The sequence below is a fragment of the Bison bison genome, unplaced genomic scaffold, assembly GCF_000754665.1.
Source record: "Bison bison bison isolate TAMUID 2011002044 unplaced genomic scaffold, Bison_UMD1.0 scf7180017864203, whole genome shotgun sequence".
In the NCBI taxonomy this organism is placed as follows: Eukaryota; Metazoa; Chordata; class Mammalia; order Artiodactyla; family Bovidae; genus Bison; species Bison bison.
This window is the reverse complement of record NW_011494775.1, coordinates 624,549-647,977: the sequence shown is the minus strand read 5'-3', so window position 1 is coordinate 647,977 and position 23,429 is coordinate 624,549. Positions and strand designations below refer to the sequence as shown.

At 51.0% G+C, this 23,429-nt stretch overlaps 2 protein-coding genes and 1 long non-coding RNA gene across 6 annotated transcripts in view; 2 read left to right on the top strand and 1 right to left on the bottom strand.

Annotated features, from left to right (window-relative positions):
• KDM3B (lysine (K)-specific demethylase 3B) overlaps window positions 1–5,355 on the top strand; it is a 58,301-nt gene extending 52,946 nt beyond the window's left edge. Inside the window, exons 21-24 of the mRNA XM_010844617.1 lie at window positions 1,030–1,169; window positions 1,424–1,600; window positions 2,056–2,190; window positions 3,919–5,355. Coding sequence (XP_010842919.1) covers window positions 1,030–1,169; window positions 1,424–1,600; window positions 2,056–2,190; window positions 3,919–3,999 — 533 coding nt within the window. The 3' untranslated portion in view covers window positions 4,000–5,355. The remainder of the gene's footprint in view (window positions 1–1,029; window positions 1,170–1,423; window positions 1,601–2,055; window positions 2,191–3,918) is intronic.
• Window positions 5,356–7,058: 1,703 nt separating this feature from the next.
• On the top strand, window positions 7,059–13,083 carry REEP2 (receptor accessory protein 2). Of its 4 annotated transcripts, none has more exons than XM_010844431.1 (8): window positions 7,059–7,230; window positions 8,984–9,056; window positions 9,345–9,421; window positions 10,591–10,711; window positions 10,916–11,029; window positions 11,387–11,534; window positions 11,629–11,759; window positions 11,845–13,083. In XM_010844431.1, the coding sequence occupies exons 1-8, from the start codon at window positions 7,199–7,201 to the stop codon at window positions 11,911–11,913; spliced, it is 765 nt and encodes a 254-aa protein (XP_010842733.1). In that variant the 5' UTR covers window positions 7,059–7,198; the 3' UTR covers window positions 11,914–13,083. The 4 variants fall into 4 exon arrangements, with proteins under 4 accessions (XP_010842733.1, XP_010842731.1, XP_010842734.1 ...); XM_010844432.1 differs by having other exon boundaries at window positions 7,183–7,230; window positions 11,393–11,534; XM_010844429.1 differs by having other exon boundaries at window positions 11,629–13,083.
• Window positions 13,084–13,187: 104 nt separating this feature from the next.
• On the bottom strand, window positions 13,188–20,908 carry LOC104991818. Its single transcript, XR_825640.1, has 3 exons — window positions 20,736–20,908; window positions 15,523–16,007; window positions 13,188–14,654 (listed from the first exon to the last, which is right to left on the bottom strand). It is a non-coding gene; the product is annotated as an uncharacterized LOC104991818 (long non-coding RNA).
• Between the last annotated feature and the right edge of the window lie 2,521 nt (window positions 20,909–23,429).

The following is a 23,429-nucleotide window of genomic DNA, read 5'->3' as shown; positions in this document are numbered from 1 at the left end:
CTTCATGGCAAATAGATGGGGAAACAGTGGAAAGAGAGACTTTATTTTGGGGGGCTCCAGAATCACTGCAGATGGTGACGGCAGCCATGAAATTAAAAGATGCTTGCTCCTTGGAAGAAAAGCTATGACCAACCTAAGCAGTATATTAAAAAGCCTAGAGATTACTTTGCCAACAAATGTCCGTCTAGTCGAAGCTATGGTTTTTCCAGCAGTCGTGTATGGATGTGAGAGTCAGACTATAAAGAAAGCTGAGTGCCGAAGAATCGATGCTTTTGAACTGTGGTGTTGGAGAAGACTCTTGAGAGTCCCTTGGACTGCAAGGAGATCCAACCAGTCCTTCCTAAAGGAAATCAGTCCTGAATATTCATTGGAGGGACTGATGCTAAAGCTGAAACTCCAATACTTTGGCCACCTGATGCAGAGAACTGATTCATTTGAAAAGACCCTGATTCTGGGGAAGATTGAGGGCGGGAGAAGGGGATGACAGAGGATGAGATGGTTGGATGGCATCACCGACTCAATGAGTAAACTTCGGGAGTTGGTGATGGACAGGGAAGCCTGGCATGATGCAGTCCATGGAGTCACAAAGAGTTGAACAGAACTGAGCAACTGAACTGAAGTGAAGTGAGGGATCAGATGCCATTATCTTAGTTTTTTGAATGTCAAGTTTCAAGCCAGCTCTTTCTCCTCTTTCACCATCATCAAGAGGCTCTTCAGTTCCTCTTTACTTTCTGCCATTAGAGTAGTATCATCTGCATATATCTGAGGTTGTTTATATTTCTCCTGGCAGTCTTGATTCTAGCTTGTGATTAATCCAGCCCGGCATTTCATGTGATATACTCTGCATATAAGTTAAATAAACAGGGTGACAACATAATAGCCTTGACATACTCCTTTCCCAATTTTAAACCAGTCCGTTATTGCAGATAAAGCATAGTAGAGAGTAAACTTGTTTAAATTGGACATTTTGCTTCACTCAGAGGTAGTGAAGTGGCTGCTTACATTGAAATATCATTTTGCTTTTTTCAGAGGTTCTCAAAACAATTGACGAGGGAGATGCTGATGAGGTGACAAAGCAAAGGATTCATGATGGAAAGGAGAAACCCGGTGCTTTGTGGCATATCTATGCAGCCAAGGATGCAGAGAAGATCCGGGAGCTGCTCCGAAAGGTATGTCCCTGAGTGGGCTCCCAGCTCACAGGTCTGGGGATGCTAAGACAGTCTAACTAGGGTTTCTCATGTAGAGTCCCTTGGCATTAAAGACTTGTGTCCTTTGTTACAATGCCCCATAGGGCTGAATCCTCACTTAGAGGATATTAAATAAAGTAGGTATTACTGCAGCAAGCTGGATTTATCCTGTTAATAATCTTTATGTGTTTACTGATTTTTCCATCTTTGGGTTTTGATCGTGGTTTCATGATCAGGTTGGAGAAGAGCAAGGCCAAGAGAATCCCCCTGATCATGATCCAATTCATGACCAAAGTTGGTACTTGGACCAGACCCTACGTAAGCGGCTCTATGAGGAATATGGTGTGCAAGGCTGGGCCATTGTTCAGTTCCTGGGAGATGCTGTCTTCATACCTGCTGGAGCCCCACACCAGGTATGTCCCAACTTGTGGGTGGGGCTCCGCAGTTCCCATAGTTTCCTTATTTCTGAGTTTGTTGCTAATCTGGCAGTAGATATAAAAGTGTGGGTTAGACCAATTGCTCTTAAACTGCAACTTACTTTTTGCGTTTTCATTTTCTTCTATGTAATTTTAAATGCTCATTTAAAGAAGAAAGTGAGTCTCAGTTCAATCCCATTTTCAATTCCTTCATTCTGCCTTCCCCAGAAAGTAGCCTACTGTTAAGAATTTGATATATATTTTTCCAGATCCTATTTTTGCACTAGTACCATTTTCATTTATAAATTTATACTTGGAGTCTTTCTGCATTTGTTGTCGTTATAAACGTGGGGTATCAGAAGTGTTTCTCCAGTGTCCTTGTGCACTACGTGAGCGGTTTCCTCAGGTTACTGACTGGCGCCTGCTGTCTGCCTCTGCCTTTCCTCTCGCAGGTGCACAACCTGTATAGTTGCATCAAAGTCGCAGAAGACTTCGTGTCTCCAGAACACGTAAAGCACTGTTTTCGCCTGACGCAGGAATTCAGGCATCTCTCTAACACTCACACAAACCATGAGGATAAACTGCAGGTAAAGAGCTCCTCCTCCACTCCAGCCCTGTCTTATCTCCTTGTAGGCCACATACATAGGAGGCGCACACTGCTTTCTGAGGCTATTATCTGGGCAGGATAACTGCAGAGAGCTGACTCAGGCCCATGTCTGGGGTGTGACAAGTCCTCCCTCAGGAAGTGTTTAATCAGTCCTCTTCAGGTTTACTTTTAGAGAATATTCGTCTTTTCACCTCATCACTTCCAATGTGGCAGTCTTTTCTTTCTCTGCCCCTGGAAGATACAGTGTTTCAGTGTTAGTAACTGCTCTAGACTGACCTCCCCAGTCAGGTGAGAAAAGCACTGTGGCAGTGTGTTCTAAACCTGTTTCCACAGAACTGCCTTCTCCCAGCAAATTTCTGTGCAAACTCAATTCCTTAGAGCCCTGCTAGGGACTGTAATCCATGTCCCTAAGAGTTGTTTCCCCCTCATAGATCTAAACTGGAGAATCAGATTAGGTTTTCCTCTGTTCTGAAATGGATTGGAACTTTAAGGGCAGAATATCATTTTTAATATACCTGGATGCTTAGTAACATAAAAAAAAAAAAAGAATAAGAAAGCAAGATTCCCGAGGCAGAGGTTTAGCATCCAAACAGGCATTCTCGCAGCCTCTCACTTAAGGCCTGTTTTCCTGCGTCATGCCTGTGACTCAGGTGTGTCAGTGACCCGTGAGGTTGGATATTTTTCTTGGTTGTTGCTAGATTGATAGATGACATTTCTATTATAGATAGAATGCAAGTGTTCAGGCATATATATTTTAGACCACCCTGTTTGGTCTCTACTTGTCACATATCACCTCCCAGTCCTCTGTTACTGCTTTATTTTTTCCTGTAGTTTTCACCATCTAACATACTATGTATCTTTTGTTTGTTTCTATTCCTACTAGAACATAAGCTGTTTAAGCTCCATGAAGGCAGAGGTTTTGCTGTTTTAGTTCACTGCTTTTCCCTAGGACATGTCTGACACATAGTAGGTACTCAGTAAACATTGGTTGAATTAATACAAAAAATGTGATAGAGAATAACAAGGGGGCTTGTGTGGCCATCATTCAGCTTAAGAGATAAAGCATCATATTCATACCATATATATAATGTATTTATATACAACAACTACATTGTTGAAGCCTCCATGTACCCTTTCCCATTCCATCTCCCCAAAAATAATCATCATGTTGATTTAAAACTGTCTTCATCCTGTTCACTCTATTTTAATAACTTTTGCTTCATACATTATATGTGTTCCTTTTTGACAAATTAGAAAATATAGGCACGAAAGGGAAAAATACCCAATAAATCCTACCTGCCCACTGTTTTTAGTGCATTCTTATTAGCTATAGGACCTTAATGTAAGATTCTTGACCTCAGTTCTCATCTGTAAAATGGGAATAATAATAGAATCTACTTCATAGGATTATGGTAAGGATTAAATGAAAGTCCACATAAAGAGCTTAGCAGTAGTGCCCAGCACATATATACACATAGAGGATGGTGATTATATAGGCTTTCAAATGATGAATCACTCTTTTTTGAATATAAACTGTATATTCTGTGTGATTTGTAAATCATCTTTTGGGGTTGGTTAGGGGAGCACGCAGTCCTGGTTGAGGGCTTTCCTCACTCATCAGTAGGCTTTTAGTCTTTGCAGGATATTTTCATTTGCAGAGCACAGTCTGTGGCTGCCATGGACTAACTGTGCTGATTGCTCTCTCCAGGTGAAGAACATCATTTATCACGCAGTGAAAGATGCTGTTGGCACCCTCAAGGCTCATGAGTCCAAGCTGGCAAGATCGTAGGCGTGGAGAAATTTCAAACTCCCCTGTGAAGCAGGTCTTTCACTCACAACACATACAGGGAACGACAGGGTTCTCTGCTGGAGCAGAGGTCCTTCACTTGGAGCCAGTGTGGTCAGTATTACAAACTCTCCAGCCACTCTTTTCTACGCTGCCTCAACACTGAAGGTTGACACAGGAAAGTCGCACTGTTCACACACACAGTTTCAGACTCCAAGCCGAGGGTGCCACATCCCTATCCTGTGGCCTTTTGGGACTTCAGATTGCCTGAACATCACTGGGCTGTCCTGCACATTCTCATGATTTGAGATTTGTGGAAACCAGGAATGTGGGCACACCTTTCTTTTTTTTTCTCTTGTGCCTAGTTAAGTGGGAATGTGTTTGGAGGTAGGGGGAAATCACATACCTGGTACATGTGGGGGCTAATTGTTTAAACACGCCTGGTGGAAGCCTGATGGTGTCTCTACACATGACCTCTGACACAGCCCATCCCAGGAGACGGGTGAAGCCATTCCCCACCATCTCTCTCCCATGAACACTGAAGTCTTGAAGGACCCAGGGAGAATCCACTGCTTTTCCCAAGAGGCTCCAGGATTAGGAAACGTGTGTATTTAGTGAAAAATAGGTTTGTAGTGAAATAGTTACTATTTCATGAAAGTAGATATTTTTAGAACTTTTGAAATACCACAGTTGTTTTCCTGGATTATGAGGAAAGGCACATTACATTTAGTCTTCCTTCGAGAAAACTCTTTGAAGAAATAAGATTTTTAGAAATCAACTGCCCATTATAGCACAAAAATCAGCCAAAGCAGAATTTAAAAGAATTGGCTTTTTAGGGTTCTTTTAATTTCACCCCCCTCCCATCTCAGCCCTATCTTGAGGGAACAGCCATCTTGAGAAAGAACTTTGTCGTGTCTGAGCTGTGGTTTGTTCCATGCATACACACACTGGTGACTCCAGGAACCATTTCCACCTATTACCAGCGTTCCCTTGGGACTCCTCTTGTAGTTCCAAATTCAAAGGAAAGTTTGCTTTCCTACATGAGGCGTTTTGTTTTGGGAGTTTTTTTGTCCAGAAATATTTTCAGCAAAACTTTCCAACTCAGTGGAGTTTTATTAAGAATTTATTTGAAAATGATGGAATTCATTGGCCCATAGATACATTGGAAAATGTATCTATCTTCTTCCCAGCTGTACTGTAGTGCCCTGCAGGCTTGTTTATATGTTCACAGTTACTTTTTTTTTTTTTTTAATAAAAGTCATTTACTGTAGAATACTTTTAATTTCACTTTCTGTATTTTAATTTTGTTGAAGGGCTGATTGGGATTTCCATGTTCTTATTAAAAATCTAACAAATCTGTTCATAGTGGACTAACTTCTTCCTGTGCCAGTTGTTCTAAAAAGCAGGGCCAGGTTGAGGGTGGGGTTGGAGTTGGAGGATAGTTCATTTTCATATCATCATTACATTGTTGCATCCAATTATTACTCTTTGCTTCCTGAATTTGTGCCCAGTTAGGCGAGGGATGTGCCAGGTCATTGTGGTTTGAGGGCTTAGGGACAAACGGGAATGTGCTACATGAGCTAGAGGTAGGAGCAAACATGGGCTTTCCGTAGTTTCTGCCCTATGGGAAAGGTGGGTTCCTACCTTCCAGAAGCAGCCTGGGGGGAAAGGGCCAGGGAGAGTGGCCTGAGCAAGGTTCTGGGCAATCAGTGACAAAGTTCCTCAAAACAAGAGGCCTGGCTGCCCATATAGGAAATTCAAGTGGCTTGAAGAGTGAGGACAGACTGTGTTCCAATTAGAAAAGGCCTTTTGAAGAGGAAGTTGTAAAGAATAGCAAGAGGGGTCATCAGAGGCTGCTTCCTTGGATCCTGTTGGAAACACATCTTCCAAAGTGTTTGAGCCTGGAAATACAATTATCAGGGTGGAAATAGACCATTGTGTGTGGTTCAAGGATACTGAGTTTGAATAGCACCATAACTGAAATACAGAGTTCTGAGCATGTCCTTTAGGCCAGGATGGGCACGGGCTGGTGCTGTGATCATCAGAGGATTATACCTCAACATAAAGAATGCAGAAGCTTTGAAATGGGATGGGAAAGGAAAGCAGTGGGGGAAGGGAGGTTGCAGAGGTTGCTGGAGCTTTGTTGCTTTGGTGAAAATCAGGAGGCAGGCTAGCCTACATTCTGGATATAAATGTCTTCGGAATTAGGGCATCCATTGCCACCAGTGCTTGCTGATGGGGATGGAACTGGAGCCCCTTTTTCATCGCCACGCCTGGACCCCAGGCCTCTCTACCAGCCTCTTTACAAAAAGGGTGATTCCCCTGCCCCAGGGTATCCTTGAGAGCACAGGGCCCTGTTCCCCTACAAAACTTAGGAACTGACAACCTTAAAGCAGATCAGATTGGGAATGGCGTTAGGCCTTTTACAACTGGAGTGATTGGTGATGGCGGGGTGGATATATGCCTCTATGCCTTTGACCTCAGGACTTCCTGGGTGGGTGTCTTGACGGTCAGCGATAGGGGAGAAGGGTTTGATAGCAGTTGGAAGAAGTAGCCAATTCAGTAGACTTCCTAAGTTCCTTTCTTAGCAGCATGACTTAGTGGTTCTGTGACCCGAGGCATATTATTGAACCTCCCCGAAGCTTCCCATTTTCTTATCTTCAAAATGATAATTATAACGTCTGTCTTATGGGATGGTCACTGAAATAACGCGTGTGAAGCTCTTAGCACAGGGCCTGGCACACAATAAGCACTCAGTAAGTCAGTCATTATTCCTCTTAGGATATTTAAGTCTTTCAGCCTGTTGTGATCAGCGCAGGAAGAGGGCTAGGATGTCCGGATGGAACCATGAAGGCCTCTGAGGACCTCAGTCCTGGGTTTGGAACCCAAGAAAAGTGAACAAGCCATTGGAGGAAGGCAGGTCAAAGGCGCATGCCCAGCGACAGCAGGTGCAGGGGGGCGCGCCGCTGCCGCCGCCGTGGCCTCCCCTTTAAGAGCCGCCGCCGCCCACGGCCCGCCGCTGCGGCAGGGACCTCCCCTTTAACGGCGGCGGCTCGGCGCTCCGCGGCCCCCGCGGCGGCTGCTGCTGCGGGTGCTGCTGCTACTGCGGCTCCTGCTGCCGCCGCCGCTCGGCCTCCAGCAGCCACATCCTCGGCCCGGGCCGGCTTCCCGCCCCGCACCCCGCGCCCCGCCCGGCCCCGCCATGGTGTCCTGGATCATCTCTCGCCTGGTGGTGTGAGTGCGGCGGCGGGGCGCGGCCGTTTGGGAGGGGGATGGTGGCTAGGGGTGGCGGGTGAGGGGGTATGGGAAGGCCTGGGGATGGACCACTCCGTGGCTTCGTACAGCAGAATCACCTAAAGGCACATCATCCCTATTTGGGGTCCCCAGAGACGTGGAGGTGAGGGATCCGGAGGAGCGGGGAATGTTCGAGGAGTAAGGCAGGCCTGGCTTCCCATCCCTTTTATTTTTAATTTCCCTGTTTCTGCGCCCTCCCTCATCCCCGAGGGGGCTAGGCAGCATGGCTTGATTTATGAGGGGAGGCGGCTTGTCCCCTCACCCACGTAGCACATCTGGCCGGAGGAGCCCCTCAGACCTGGGCTCTCATCTCCCAGCGGGAGAACTAACGGAAGAGCCAGGGGAGCAAGGCAGGGCCTCCTCATTCCATAGCTTAGGGCCATGGCAGCCTTGGCCTCCCCGAAGGGCCCCATTTCTCCTCCCTCTTCCACTGTCTGTCAGGAGACTGGGGGTGAGGGCACATGCTCTGAAGGCCCCCCAGGGAGGACGGGAAGCAGAGATGCTTGGATGACAAAGTGTGGGAGGTAACTGGGAGAGGATATGTGTGTTCAGCCTGGGATTGTGAGAGCCGTGGAGGGAAGGGTGTTAGGTGGCCTTCATCCCAGGCTGCCAGTTCTGTCCCTCCCAGCTCCCCCAGGCTCCAGGAGGGTGCCCTCTCCCACAACTGTGGACTTTGTCCTTGAGGATTCCACCCCCGACTCCATCTCCGAAGTACCCTGCCTCAGTGAGGCAAGTCCATGGGGAACAGGCGGTATCCACACATTTGTCAAGAGGCTGGGCCTGGCAGGAGCTCTGCATGGCTTCAGTTAACCTGCCCCAGCTTAGGACCCTGCCCCTCAACCTCCACCTTGGGGCACTGACACCCCAGAATCCCCTCCCTGCTATCGTGTTCTTCAATTCTGGCTTCCTCTAGACCCACCAGAGTCTCCTTCCCTTCCCACCTGAGGGAACCCAGGGGCCTCATACGTCCATGTGGCCTTCACAGTGGCTGCTCCTCTTGTGTGAATGAGCTCCCCGAGTGGCATTGGTCCTCTCCTTGCCTCACCTGTGTCCTGTATGTGGTCTCTGATGGGAACAGCACAGACTCCACTATAGCCAGGATCTCTAGCCCAGCACACTTTCTGGAGGCTAGTCCCAAAAGTGTTTATATCGGGAAATAAACCACTTTGCCCTTCAGGGCCTCCTGCCCCCGTGCCCTCTGCTCCTCAGGTCCCCAGGGCTACAGTGGTACTTCTGACTGCCAGGTACCCTGTTAGGTGGTGTCCCTGGCCCTACGACGGGAAGGTAGAGGGTAAGGGCCAATGGGTAAGAAAGTGCATGATGTCTGGAGAAGGACGACACCCCTGAGGCAGTGACCTGACCCCCACCCCATGATATAGTTATGCACAAATGAGGTTCAGGGCAGATAAGCCACATCAGACCCTCTGGCCTCTAGGTCTTTCTGTCAGGGGCTGGAGAAGAACTGAACAATAAAGGGGCATCACCCTTGCTGGCTAGGGCCTCCATGCTTGTGTATCACCTCAGGCTTGCCTGCTTTGACCTTAACCCCTGACCTGAGTTCATCAGTCAGCTGATGTGGTACCCTGGAGTTCTGTCCATTCTCCCCTTACCTACCCAGGGACTGATGCAGAGATGGGAGGGAGAGGCCATTGCTTTTGGCCAAGGGGCCCAGTAACCATGCCTGCCTCCCTAGGCTCATCTTTGGCACCCTGTACCCAGCCTACTCTTCCTACAAGGCCGTGAAGACAAAAAACGTGAAGGAATATGTGAGTGTGTGACCCTTCATCTCCTACCCAACTTATGTGGCAGAGATCAGGGAGGACAGTGGATCACATGACAGACGGGGATGACGTTATACTAATGCTGTCAGCACTAATGAGACCTGGTTCGGGGAGGCGCCCGTGTATCCCTTTCCCCAACCCTGGTGTGATACACAGACAAAGTTGGGGCCCTCTGTGCCCCCCTACATAGTGCGTCCAGCAGGTTGGCAAGTAGAGGTGGGGTCCAGGGTGTTTCCCCAAGGCCCCAGCTGACACCGCCCTCTGTACATTTAGGTGAAATGGATGATGTACTGGATCGTCTTTGCCTTCTTCACCACTGCCGAGACACTCACAGATATCGTGCTCTCCTGGTGAGGTCCAGCAACCCCCGCCTCCCTGCACCTCAGGGGCCAGGGCTTCTGACTTCTTCTACACAGCCAGTCCACCTAGGGTGGCATCTCCCCAACAGTCCCATGGGGTCCTGGGTGTCCCCTCCTCTCAGCCCCCATCCAGTCCTGGCTTGATTGAGCAAAATAAGAACAGACATAACTCTCACCTTTCTTTTGGGAGCCAAAGCAGCACAATAGAATTCAGGAAACCTGTTTCTGCCAGACTTACAGTGACTTTGAGCAAGTCACAGTTTTCTAGGCCTCAGTTTCCCTATTTGTAAAACAGGCATATGAGTCAATCTCGTGAACATTGGATTGTATTTCAAAGCTTGTATTTCAAAGGCTTTTTCTAGGCACTACTAGACTATGTATATGCACTCTTGAGGACACGGAATTGTCTAACCATCTGTATATTCACAGCAGGTGCTCAAAAATGTTTACTAAATGAGCAAATGCCTCTTGGAAGAGAGGACGAACATAGCACAGTACACTGAAAGTCAAAAGAGTTTTACTGAGAGGTAGAGGACGCAAGATCCTTGCGTTTATAGATTTCAAGGGCCTTTGAGAAAACACAGTTTGAGTAGAGAAAGTTGAATGGGGTCAAATTAGGAAAGAGTCATGGATTAAAAATTGAGAACAAGTGAGTGCAGGTGCCTCTTGATGCAAGCAAAGGAGTGAACTTTGATGAGGGCTTTGTGAGGATAGAGGAGACCTGAAGGAGTGTGTGGCCTGAGAAGGAGCCATGAGAATAGAGAACAGTCCTTAAAAAGCAGAGGCCGTGTCATGGCAGCAAGGGATGGATCCAGAGCACAGCTGGGGAGGAAGAGCAGGAAGGAAGGGAGTGAGGATCCAAGAATGCACCTGGAAGGTTAGGGAGCTCGCCTTGGTGTTGACCCCAGGACAGAGGAGTGGGTGCTCTTCTGTCAGATAGAAGAGGGTGATAGAGCCACCGCTGCTGGGAATTCCTGCTGGGGTCACTTTTCACCTTGCTACTGGGAGTCTCAGCTGAGCTTCCCCTTGACCAGTCTCCTAAGCCACATGGGGACCTTAGTGCACTAAGGGGTGGGAGTCCAGCCAGGGTCCTGCAGCGGGTCCATATGCCTCCTGACTTCCTGCCCCAGGCTCTGCCCTTACCTGTCTCCCACCCACAGGTTCCCCTTCTACTTTGAGCTCAAGATCGCCTTTGTGATATGGCTGCTGTCCCCTTATACCAAAGGCTCCAGCGTGCTCTACCGCAAGTTCGTGCACCCAACCCTGTCCAACAAAGAGAAGGTCTGTTGGAACAAGGGACGCTTGCTTCCCACCTATCCCAGGTCAAGGCAGCCCAGAGCCTGCAGCCACGTGTATTCATGGCTCTCCCTGTGGGTGATCTGAGAGGGGCCTGACCCCCTGGGGCAGGTAGTGCCAGGTGTGAACAAGGGCAAAGCAGGGTAGGACCCAGCCTCACCTCTTCCTCCTTCCCCTCCAACCCCTCAGGAGATCGACGAGTACATTACACAGGCCCGAGACAAGAGCTATGAGACCATGATGAGGGTGGGCAAGAGGGGTCTGAATCTGGCCGCCAATGCCGCAGTCACGGCTGCTGCCAAGGTGAGATGGGGGCAGACCCAGCTCCCAGGCCCCAGCTTGCTCATCTCATCCCCCAGCCAGTCCCCTTTGCATCCACTGCATTCTTGGGCCGGTAAAGGTCTGGGGGCTTGTGCAGCTTGGGGTTTCCATCCTGCCTTTAACATCCCCCCGCTAAGGGACTTCCACTTGGCGGGCCACAGTTTCCTCACCCGTCCAAAGGGAACGCATGGCCCCAGCCTGTTAGAGCCGCCGTGGGATGGGCTGAGGATGCCATGGGGAGAGCGCTGAGTCCAGTGGCTGCCCAGTGCCCTGTGGTGACCTCTCTCTCCACCCCGCCCCTTCTCCTCCGGTCCTCCTGGTGCGTGGTGGTGACCCCAGGGCCAGGGGGTGCTATCAGAGAAGCTCCGAAGCTTCAGCATGCAGGACTTGACCCTGATCCGGGACGAGGACGCGCTGCCCCTGCAGGGGCCTGATGGCCGCCTCAGAGCCAGCCCTGGCAGCCTCCTGGACACCATTGAAGACCTGGGTACAGTCCGGGCCCAGGGCGGGCAGGGGGCGAGGGCGAGGAGGCTGAGTAGGGGAGAGACCAGACACCTGCTCTCCTTTCCTCCCCAAACCAGGAGATGACCCCACCCTGAGCGTAAGGTCAGGCACCAACCAGGCAGATCCCCGGACAGAGATCTCTGAGGATGACACAGGAGACAAGGCCCCTAAGAGGGTCAAACCCATCAAAAAAGTGCCCAAACCCGAGGTGAGAACCGGGACAGAGCTTGGGGAAGTGGGAAGGGCTTGTGGCTCCAGGCGGAGCCCTCTGTCTCCCTCTCTTCCTTCCACAGCCACCGGCTTCCAAGACGCTGAAGACCCGGCCCAAGAAGAAGACCTCCGCAGGGGGTGACTCAGCTTGAGGCCCCCGCCCCCTCCCCGCAGGCTGCAGAATCCCGCTCCACACTGTGCCAGCAGCCCTCAGCCTCAGGCCCCGGGGCCTCTCAGATGGCTGTTTCCGGTGCCTCCCAGTGGCCATTCCCCTGGAAGGGCTTGGGAAAGAGAAGGGAGGCCCTGCTGTGGGGGGCCGAGGGTAGAGGCTGGACCCAGGAGCTAAGGAGGGAGCCACTCAAGGAGGTGCGGGCCCCCCAGAGCCCGAAAGCTACTCTCCCCGCTCCAGCCCTGACCCCGCCCACCCAGTGCCTTGCTGAAGACCATGGCCATCCCCTTGTCCTAACACATGGCCCCACTGCTCTCCCTGAGTCAGGGTCGGCGGCCAGTCACAGCCCAGATTGACCAGAGCCTGAAGGCCCAGCAGAGAAGGAGGGAGTGGGGAGGCCTCGGAGAACCTGGGCTCTGGGCCTACAGGTGTGAATGGAGGACAGGGTCTCAGTGGTGTTTAAGTGACCAGGAGCCAGGCCAGAGCTGCAGCTGGGGGTGTTGGGTATGTCTGTGAGCTACCTGTGCCCACTGAAAAGAGGTGGGGCTCCAGGGGTGTGTGTGTGTGTGAAAGAGAAAATGTGTGTGTGTGTGTGTGTGTATCTTTCTGGGTCTAGAGCTGGGGGCTTTTGAGTGAAGGACTTTGCCTCCAGCAGTAACCTCCCACCACCCAACCCAGCTGCCCTTTCCCCCCTCAGCCCTCCCGCCTACTCTCTCAGCCTCAGAGGACCCCAGCCCATGAGAGAGTAGGGCTCCAAGGGGCCTCTCACCTGCTCCTCTGCCCTTAATCCCCTCTTCTTTTGCCTCCTCCCATTCCTGCCCCAGGATGGGGCTCCATCTCCTCTGGGCCCTCAGTAGAGGCCCCTGCTGAGCCGATTCCTTTTCTCCTCTCCTGGGGGCCCATCTTCCTTCCCCCTAAGGCCCTCTTCCTGTGCCAAGCAGACTAGGCCCCCTGTAACAGACCCCTGTCAGAGCCCAGCCTTTGCCCCACACTTTGCCCCAGCTTCTGCCGTGGCTTCCTTCCGTCAGGGCTCGGAGGAGCGTGTAAAGAAGAAAAAGGTATTAGGAACCAGGGGGCTCCAGATCGGTGGGAAGAGGGTGCCCAATGGACCTCTGGCACTGGATGAGCCAATAAACCAAATTCTGGCACCTCATTTGTGTTAGCCTCTGTGCTTTGTTCTTGGTCTACCAGTCCACAGGTGAGGACTTCAAGTGAGAAGCCAGGGCTCAGCTGTGGGATGGAGGGGAGAAGAAGTCAAACTATGAACTCGAGAGATCTGATCTTCAAGAGATAGCCTTGAAGTAGTTCCATCTGGGAAGATGGCTTGGAGGTTCAATATAGAGCCAGGGGGCTGGAAAGAGCCAGGACTTATGAAGGACTTATGAAGGGCAAGGGACCACCCTTAGAGGTTGTCCTGTCCCTCAGAATCCTACTGGAGACCCCTCCCCATTCTGGCACCTCACAGAAAGTGCAAGGGTGTAAGTTCTGGGGGCAAAGATCACGATGAGGCTCCAGGAAAAAGAATGGGATACTGGGGGCTCCTGGCAGAGCCTGGGGATTGGATCGCTGTGGCCTCGAAAGTCTAAAAAATAAAAAACATTGGAGAGGGACAGTGAGCCAGACACTGAAGGGAGGATCTAGGTGGGATGGAGGGAGAGACAAAAATGTGGAACCAGCCTCATGGCTCACATCTGACCCTGGGGACAAACAAGGCAGACAGAGACCCAAAGGCCAGAGCCAGTGAGGCATGCCCATGTGGCCTGTGGAAGGAGGGCTGGAGCCCTGAGCTGCTGGGCTGGGGTGGAGGAGTGGAGGAGGGAGGCTGCAGGGCCTGGGGTCAAGTTCTGGGGAGGTGGAGCCTAGGTCACCAGGGGCACCACTGGTGGGAACAGAAGCCTGGAGAAGGGAAAAGGTGGCAGAGGCAGTATCAGAAGAGACAAGGGAAAAGAGCAGAGAGGGAGGGGGGAAGAAGTGAGGGAAGAAGGAAGGCTGAAAGAAGCTAGAGAAATAGCAGCTCAGCCTTATGGAAGGAAAATGGAGGAATCAGAGTGGAGACCTAGCTCCAGGCCCTGGACCTCAGGATTGGCAAAATGTCCCTACACCAGGCTTTCCTCTCCCTTCCCTGGCATCACGGGTGCATGTCCTTCTGCCAAACTTGAGCCAGCTGGCCAAGAAGCTTCTGCACTGAGGTGCTCGTGGAGAGCGAGGGCAGGGGGAGGGAGGCGTGTGAGATGCCCTTTTCATCTTTCCTGAAATTCTCCAGTCAATAACGCTCTGAACGGCATTCCTTTCACCATTGCCCTCTGGGCAATTTGGCCCCTTTTTCTATCAGAAAGGAGAGGAAGCGTCAGAGTAGAAATCAGGTGAGAGACTCCCTTGTTCTAGAAAGATCTCCAGAGAGTAAGTTGCTTGCATCTCCTGCTAGCAGCTACCATGTGGCCAGGAAAGCAGGTTAGGCCTCTCTAACCTAAATCCCATTTGCTGCATTTCACACATACACACACACACACACACACTCACCCAACTCACACTCAGATTACACATTTCTATCCACAGTGACCAGTGGCCAAGGAGGTGACTGTCAGATTCCACATCTCCAGGCTCTCCCTGCACATCTGGGTTTCCCTGTGTCAACAGATGATGCTCAGATTTCCAAGTTCACTGGTCCGTTGCCATGGAAACATTGTCTTCTAGACCTCCACACAGGGTCTGACCCCTGTGGTGCTGGGGAGAAGAGGAGAGATGGAGGGTGACCAACAGAATGGAGGGAGGAGGCTGATGAAAAACATCTGGGTCTACATGAGCCCTTGCTGTCTTATTCCCTGGGGTCACCTGCCCTCTCCCCTCCACCTTAGTACATCTTTCTAGGCCAGGGCAGTGGGGAAGGGAAGTCATGACAGAGATGTCTGGCAGGAGCTATGTGGAGGGCACTTGCTCGTTGCCTGGAAACCCACTGGGCATTGAGAGAGAGTAGCTTTGAAGTGGGGGCTGAGGTCTAGCCCTGTGTCCCACGCCCAGACCATGTTGGGGACACTGGGCAGCCCTCCAAGCCTGAGGTCCCTGGCTAAAACGGTCCTCAGGCATGAAGTGGTTTCATCCTGCTTCCCCTCCCTTGTGTGTGCCCCACACTAGGAGAACCTGCTTAAAATGTGATTTCCAGGCTATGACGTCAGAGGAAAGCCAGCAGCTCCAGCCTATGCCAGCTCTTCCTTGATCAGAAGAGCTGAGCCCAGCCTTGCTCAGCCTGGAGGAAAGGAGGTTAGGTAGAGGAGGGAGGGTCTCTGGGGGCCTCTGGTCCTCATATATGTGGCATTCAGAATAATAGGGAGAGACTATTTCCAGGCCAAAGTGCTGTCTTCCCCATTGCCTTAAATACCAGCGAGTACGTGATTATCTCTGTCACAGATTCCCCCTAACCCCAGTTTTCCCCTCTCTGAGCTGGGTCAGCCCTGCATAAAGGAGGAGGACACCTTAAGTCTTAGAGCCATTTGGGTTCTGCCTGACAGCTTGTCAGCAAATCTAGGCTGGAGGCAGTGATGGGTGAGAAGGATGCCTGCAAGGAGGAAAAAGCCCACTAGGTGGCGCAGCTCACCCCAGTGTGGGATTCCCCGGCCCTTGCCGGGGGAAAGTCTCCTTCAGCAGTCAGTGGGATTTTAAGGTCCGCTGAGCAGAATACTTTACACCGCAGTCCCTGGAGTTGGAGGTTCATGAAGAGAGCATCCTTGTGGGTGGATAGGCAGATATAAATTCTCAATCACTTTCCAACCCCAGTTTGTGTGCAGAGGAGATAGTCAGACCCAGCAAGCAGTACTCCCTTTGGGGAAGGATGAGGTACCTCCTGGGAGCAAGGAAATTGCCATGCTGACCCTAGGAGGGTCATACAGCCCAAAGAACCCAACTTGGGCTTCTAAAATATTATTAAGAGAGGGACAATTTAGGCGAGCGAGAGGGACGCTTACCTAGATGCAGGGTTCCCTGGAGCTGACTCCCTTATGGCCACAATGGTAGTCCCAGGGCTGCCCCTAGGTTTCCCCGTCCCCTGCTCCTTCTCTTATTTTCATCATGGGTACTGTAGAGCTGAAAAAGGAGACAAAGACCCTAATCTTCAGACCCTGGAACCCCAGGGTATTTTTTCCAGCAGCCAGGGCTGACTCCTGAATGACTTACCTTTGCCTGACCTCTTTCCCAAACTGACCCCACCAGCCCTGCACACCTAATGAATTACCCTCTTCTTTTGTCCCAGCCAGATGAGTAATCAATAAATAATGCTGCCTGAAATATTAATGGCAAGTTTTACACCAGCATCCCTTAGCCGTGCCTGTCATTGGGGAACTTGAGAGTTGACAGAGAAATGCATGGCCCCCATAGAGCTCCTTTATTCCTCTTTTCTTTGCCAAGATTTCGACCTGTCCCCATCTCCACCAGATCATGATTCATTGCCATTAGGTGAGAAGAGGACGGGTTCCCCAGAGACAATTCAGACAGCCTCCAGGGGGAGGATGGGGTAAGCTAAACCAAGCAGCGACCCTTCTTGATTCCTTTGTCTCCTCTGATGCAAGTGAGATCCCATTTCCTCTGTTCCATGTCCATCTTGGACCTGCCGGGTCCAGCTTTCTAAGTGGCAACTCAGAAGGAGACCTGGGGCTTCCCTCCTCCCCCTGCTTCAACTATTTTAGAGCCTGAGCAGAAGGGACTCATGTGCTCCCAGACTTCTGGCCCTGGCATTCTTTTCTGGCTTTCTTCTCCCTGGAAGAAGAGGAGGAAATGGAAGCTCTTAGCCCTCTTGAGCTCACCTGGTGGGCTTCCCGGGGGGCCAGCACCCTCCTTCGGGGAAACCAGGCCCACCCAAATTGTTGAACACGCAGTGCCCTCTGCTCACGTGCTCTTTGTCTCCTCCTTCACTTGGTAATGTCTTGCATGTTCTTCAAGTCTCAGCTTAGATGTGACACTGCACCTGGTCCAGGGCCCCGTGGCCTTCTCTTCGTGTTCTCTTCCCTGACAGCACATATCACCCTGTTTCATCAGTGCCCATGTGTCCCCACTAGACTGAAAGCCCGGGCATAGGCGATGGGCCTACCTGGTTCACCACTGTTTCCCCAGCATCTAGTACAGGGCCTGGAACACTCTAATAATTCAGCACATTTTTCTGGGATGTACAAATGACATCTCTGCAGCATTCTTCCTCTCCCAAAAAAAAACCAGCCTTCTACCTTCAGCATCTCTTTGCGGAGCTGTTTGCCGGCACCTGAGGATGGGTGTCTGCACTAAGCAGCTGCCCGGGCCACCTACACTCGCCCTGGCCCCCGGCATGTGCTCATGCTCGCTTGCTTTGCCTTTCTCTCTCTCACACACAGATGGGAGCCAGCTTTCCAGCCACATTCACTTCTCACTTTAATTCAAAAGCTAAATTGGGAAGAAGAGCAGCTTCACACTCCCAATTTAGCCTGGGAGAGAAAAAGGGAGACAGTCTGGATGTTGCCAGGGAAAGGAGAACATTGGGTCTGGGGTGGGTAGTGGTGGCAAACGTACCCAGAACCCAAGAGAAGACAGTGAAACCCCCACCCAGCTACTAAAAATAAGTCATCCAGAGGTATGACTCCAGAGTGACCCCTGTGAAGCCTCTTTCCTGCGATGGTGCAGCCATTCTGGGCACTACCTCAGCCTAGGGATGGATTAGAGGGGGTGGAAGAGATTCAGGTTATCGGAACTATCCATAGGAGGAGATGCTGCTGCTTAGGTCGCTGGTAGTAGGAAACCAGAAAGTCCTTCTTAAATCTAACTTTAATCTATTTGGTAACTGCTGAGAGGCCTGATGAATAAAAACAGAATCCATAAACAGATAGTTGCTCATTAATATTCATAGCAGCATTATTCACAATAGTCGAAAAAGTAGGAACAACCCAAATGTCCATCAAGAGATGAGAGGATAAACAAAAAGTGGTATATACATACTTACTAAGCCTTAGAAAGAAATGAAATTCTGATACATGTTACAACATGGATGAACCCTGAAAACATTATGCTAAGCCAGGCACAGCAGGACAAATATTACGGACAAATATCTTCCCTTACAGGAGGTACCTAGACTAGGCAAATTTATATATAGAGAAACTCTAATAGGGATTACCAGGGGCCAAAGAGGAGGCAACAGGATAGAGAATTTACGTTTCCCTATCCCCAGTGTTTCATGGGTACAGAGTTCCTGTTTGGGATGATAAAAAAGTTCTGCCTATGTATACTGGTGACGGTTGCACAGCACTGCACATATAACTGAATGCCACTGAATAGGACACTTACAATGGTTAAAATGGGATATTTTATGTTATGTATATTTTACTGTAATATATTTTTGAAAAAAAACAATGAGTCCAATGTCAGCCTAAAGACATCGTCATCCTGCCACAATAGCTCTCTCTGTAGCTTGACCAGAGGGAAAACAAATCCTTTCCGTTCCGAAGAGTCCCTCCCTTTGCTGATAGAGTAGAAGTGTGGTCTCTGCCCAGAGTGAAGTGAAGACCCCTCTGTGGATGTTCCTGGGCACCGGGGCTAACTGTCCTCCCTCTCATCGCTACTCGTCAGTGTGATAATTTGGATGCAAGTGCTTCTCCCTGCTTCTGGGTGCCAGCTTCCTCTTTAGGCACTCATTTTGACTTTGCCCTAAAACAGGTTCCCTGGGTCTTCCCTGGTGGTCCGGTAGCTAAGACTCCATGTTCTCAACGCAAGGGGCCCAGGTTGGATTCCCAGTCAGGGAACTAGATCCCACTGAGAGTTTGCGTGCCACAATGAAGACCCAGCACAGCTAAATAAATAAATAAGTAAAAAGCAGTGCTTCCATAAGGGTAGACCAGTTAGGGGGATGATTAGAGGAGGAAAAAGAGAAGACTCTTCCATCCAACCTCTCTGACTTTCCCATTGCCACAGTACCATGGGGAACAGATGTACCTTGGGCTGAGAGGCCTGTCTGTAAATCTGGGGGTCAGTTTTTCTTGCTCTCTGACTGGGAGGTCCCTGAAGAGTCTCTGATAGCTGACCCTGAGGCATGTAGACCTTACCCTCTCTCCTGGATGACTACACAGTTTCCTGGCTGGTCTCACTACCAGTCCTCCCCTACCCAGCCTCCTGGAATTATTTTAAAATGGTGCGTTGGCTGTTTGACTGCCTGAGAACCACTTCAGTGGGTGGGAGCTGGATTAGGGGCTCCCCAGTCACTGTGCTTCCCCCAGGATAGCACACCGCACACTGTGGAAATTGCTTGTTTACTTGTTGGTCTCCCCTACTGAGCTATGACCTGCAAAAAAGGGAGAACCTACCTTACTGCTCCTTATATCTTTAATGCCCAGAGTGGAACAGATGTGTGATAGGTAATTGCCGAATGAATGAATTGAAACGACGTGTTCATGTCTGCCCCTGCTATTCGATCTGACTCAAGAGTGCCGGTAGGATGAAAGCTTTGTCTGATTCATTCTGGGGCCCCAGAAAACAGTTCTTAGGATGAACTGGGGTTCAGGCAGACAGATCTGAAGCCAGACTGTCTGGATTGGAATCCTGGCTCTGCCATTGCTGGGCTCTCTGACCTTGAGCAAGTTGCCTGCCCTCTCTGAACCTGTTTCCTCATCAATGAAACAGGAGCGAGAATGGAACCTACTTCATAAGGCATTGTAAGGACAAATACCTGTCAAGTGTTTAGTATGAATCCTGTCACATTGTAAATGTGTCTGGGGGGTGGGGGTGGGGATAGGAAATGCATCTAGAGATTGAGGAAAATCAGAGGAAACAAGCATCACCACTGATTTCAGCATCCCAGTGTTTAGGGGGAGGGGACGGTGAGGCCAGTGCTAGAGCGGGGTAAACCCAGGGGCTACCTGCCCTCCCTCTGCCCTCCCCACAGGTCTGCAGAGTCCAAGCTCACCCGCCACGAAGCTGAGCAGCCCTGGCGCTGGGCGGTGGTGAGGGGCCAGAAATAACTGCCGTTGCTATTCCTGCCTTTCTGGGCTGGATGGGAACGCTGCCTTTCTAATCTAAAGGCTGCTCTAGACTTCCTGCACATCAGTGGGTTCTTATGTAACACTCCCCTCCCTCTGCCTGCCCAACGAGCTTCCAGAGATTTCTGCAGCCAGCTTTGCTGCACACTCAGCTGGGGGTGGGGGGAGCAAGGAAGGATGGATTGTCCTCTGAGCCCAGGATCCCGCTGACCCCAGGCCTGGGAGAGGGACCACTCAGCGCAGGGCGAAGGGACTGATGTCCAGGGACAGCAGCCTCTTCCTGATTCTGCAGGGCAGAGAGGACCCAGTATGCCAAAATGTTCACCTACCTTGACCCACTCCCTCTTCCCTTAATGGTCCCTCTGTGCCAGTCCCGTGACTTCCACTTCAGGCCTTACCTAACTCTGTCCGGCACATGACCCCTCGTGCAGACTCTAAGGACAACAGCCCAGACCCTGATTCTCACAGGCAGATCCCCAACCTGGACCAAATCCTACATGGACTCCTCGCTGTAGCCCTGGATCCCATCTGGAGGGTGCAGCCAGGCACCTCTTCAGGGCCCAGGGCACCCTCCACTTCCTCAGGCCTCAGCATCACTCTGTGTGGGCCTGTCTCAGAATTTGTCCTTTTCCACCTGTCCTAGGGCTCAGGATCTCCTCTGGCACCCAGTTTTCCCATCTGAAATTGGAGGAAATAGGATGGTTTCCCACCGGAGCACTCTGGGGTGATTCTCTTTCATTTCCCCTCTTCCACCATGCCTCCACTTCTCCCCCGTCCCCCTGCTCCCGCCCCGCCTCAGTGCATCTTCTGTGCCACTCCATACCTGGCCTCTTCAGATTCATCTCTCAGTGCCCAAAGACCCTCCCTGGGGTGGGAGCAGAGCTGCCCCCAGACCCATTGAAGGCCAGGCCCTCCATGTTTCCGGCAGAGCTGATCAACCATCGGAAAGTGTGACAGGCACCCCAGGCAGAACCAAAGCGAGAGTCACTTCCTGAGCCCTGGGCTGGTCACAGTGGTGGCAAACCACTATCCGAGCAGCACATGTGGGTGCTGACGTAGCCTGGGGTGGGGAGGAGGAAGTGGCGATGGAAAAAGGGGCTTGTTTTCCTCTGAGAGTTACAGCCTGCTCAGCCCTGGGTCAGACATGATGGTTCCCATTGACTTTCTCCCAGCGTCAGCTGCCATGGACCAGCCCAGTTCTGCTCTCACCTCTGCCTCTTCCTCTTCTATGGTTTGCAAGGAAAGTCTGAGCACTGACATCGGCTCAGACCTGCAGACCCTCTGAGGGCCTCTCACCTTTTCTAGAGCTTTTGGCATCAGTCACCCAATGGACAAGGTCTGAGAGTCCCAGACTCAGGGCTGCTGCCTAATCTTAATTCTCTTGTAACATGGAGTCCAGGTTCCCTTCTACCCAACTGTAAGCTTCTCAGCAGCAGGAGCCTATGCCTCAGGCCTTTATCCACAGAAAGTCCTCAAAAAAGTTTACTGTTGTTGTGGATAATGGGTGTTTTAATCAGAACCTGCTGGGTTGTAATAGAAACTGAAATAAGCTTTATTTAAAAAAGAAATTTATTAACCTGTGTAACTCAAAGGCCCCGACTCTATCCAGAGATTTACTCTCTGGGTGTGGATCTGTTTTTTAATTTCTTCTGCATGGGCTTCATTCTCAGGTAAGCTCTCCAGGTCAGATGGCAAGATGGCTTCCAGGCTTACATTCCACTGGTTTAGTACCATCTGGGAAAGAGAATTCCTATTGTTCAGAGTTCCAGAAAAAGTCCTAGAAGAGTCTCTCATTAGCCTGGTTTGGGTCATGTGCCCATCCTGATGCAGTGGCTATGCCTAGGGAGATAGAATGCTCCTGGACTGCTGGAAGAAAGCATCCTAGATGGATGACCAGGTAGGGGTGACATGTCCTCACCTAGATCTAGGATGGGGTTTTCTTCCCTCAACCATATGGATTGGGGGTGGTTCTCCAAAGGAAACAGCTGACTAGGAGCACTTAGGAAAAGAACGGTTGGACACACAAAGCGAAAGATGTAGATTATTAGGATTTTGAGTGCACAGCTTCAGTGAGGACCTGAAGATCCTGTGGGTCAACTTCCACATTAGAATCATAGGGGAACCAGTTTGCCCTGGCTGGGGGAGGAATATACTCTCAGAGCCTGGGTAGCTCCCCAGAGACAGAAAAAGGATCCTAGGAAGTCTCTGCTCAGTTCTGGCTCTCATGAGCTCAGGAAGATTGTGATTCGGTTAGCCTAGGGTAAAACCTTTCTTTTTCAGAGCTCCATTTGTGCACAGTCAAGGTTGAAAAAAATTCCGCTCTATGAAATAATGTTCTACTGCAGCAAGGAGGATTAAGATGGGCTCTTCAGGACAATGGCCCCTGTGTTAGGATTGGAATGTTTCTCCTTCTCTGTACAACTTTTCAGAAAATGGTCACTGGGGTTTACTTGGGGGCTGAGGATGGGTGGGTGAACTGTGGGCAACCCCAGTGGGTCAAAAGCCCCAGAAAACAGCAAAAGCCACTGTTTACTGAATGTCAACTGCAAGGCAGGCACTGTGCTTTGGAACTTCACACATGGAAGTCCATGTAAGTTTTCAGTCTTTATAACAATCCTTCCATCATTAACATTAGATCTGTTTTACAGCTGAAGAGAGATAAGAAAAGCCTGGCCAAGATACCCCACCAGGGAGTAGCAAAATGGGCATTCAGACCTAACACATCTGACTCTGACTGGCCTGGCCATTCTGCCCTGCAGGAGGCTTTTGCTTCTAATGGACAACTCGGTACCTTGGAGTGGGCCCCCACCAGGTCCTAGCGTTTGGGTTGGGGAGCTCAGATTTAGAGAACAGAGATAAGGGTGCCCTGGTTCATTGCTGGATTCCCTAAGCCGATTTGTGTGTGTGTAGAATACAGAGGGATGAAGCCGAAGATAGTTACATCCTCCTCCCCCATTTTACACCCTCAACCCCGACTTCCTGAAGCTCTTTGGGTTCAGGGAGACCCTAACCCGCCCCCACCCCTTCCCTCCCAATGTCGTCAGCACCCTCCTTCCACACACACACTTTCTGCTTTCTTTTTAAATTCAGAAAAACACCACCTCCCCTGGATTCAGAGCTAGAGCAGAAGCCTTCCCCAACAGGAATCCCCGTTCTGTTTTGGGTGCGCACTTGAGTGGGGGAGCGGGGACGCAACGGGGAGGGCTTCCCCGTTTGCGTCTAGCTCCCAGGAGACCTGCTGGAACCTTGCCAGCCTAACCGCCCCCTCCTCCCACCCTCGCCCTTGGCCTGGCTGGAGGAGGGGAGTGTTACCCCGCCCGGGAGTTGCGAGCCTCGGCTGGGGCGGCTCCCCAGGGACTGCAGGGGGAGCCCAGGCTGCGGCGCCTGCTCAGTTAGTGCTCACTGCGTCTAAGGCTCCCCCCGCCTGGCGCAGCGCCCAGCACAGGAGCTGGGAGGGGGAGCAAGAAGGCGGCGAAGAGCCTACTCGGCCAGGGGCCGGGGGAACCGAGCTGGAGAG

What these genes read in the sequence shown, in the direction of transcription:
- REEP2 (XM_010844429.1), top strand. Translation starts at nt 7,199, where the DNA reads ATGGTGTCCTGGATCATCTCTCGCCTGGTGGT. An exon ending in ATCATCTCTCGCCTGGTGGT is followed by an intron (nt 7,231 to 8,983) that starts GTGAGTGCGGCG and finishes CTGCCTCCCTAG; the next exon opens with GCTCATCTTTGGCACCCTGT. An exon ending in CAAAAAACGTGAAGGAATAT is followed by an intron (nt 9,057 to 9,344) that starts GTGAGTGTGTGA and finishes CTGTACATTTAG; the next exon opens with GTGAAATGGATGATGTACTG.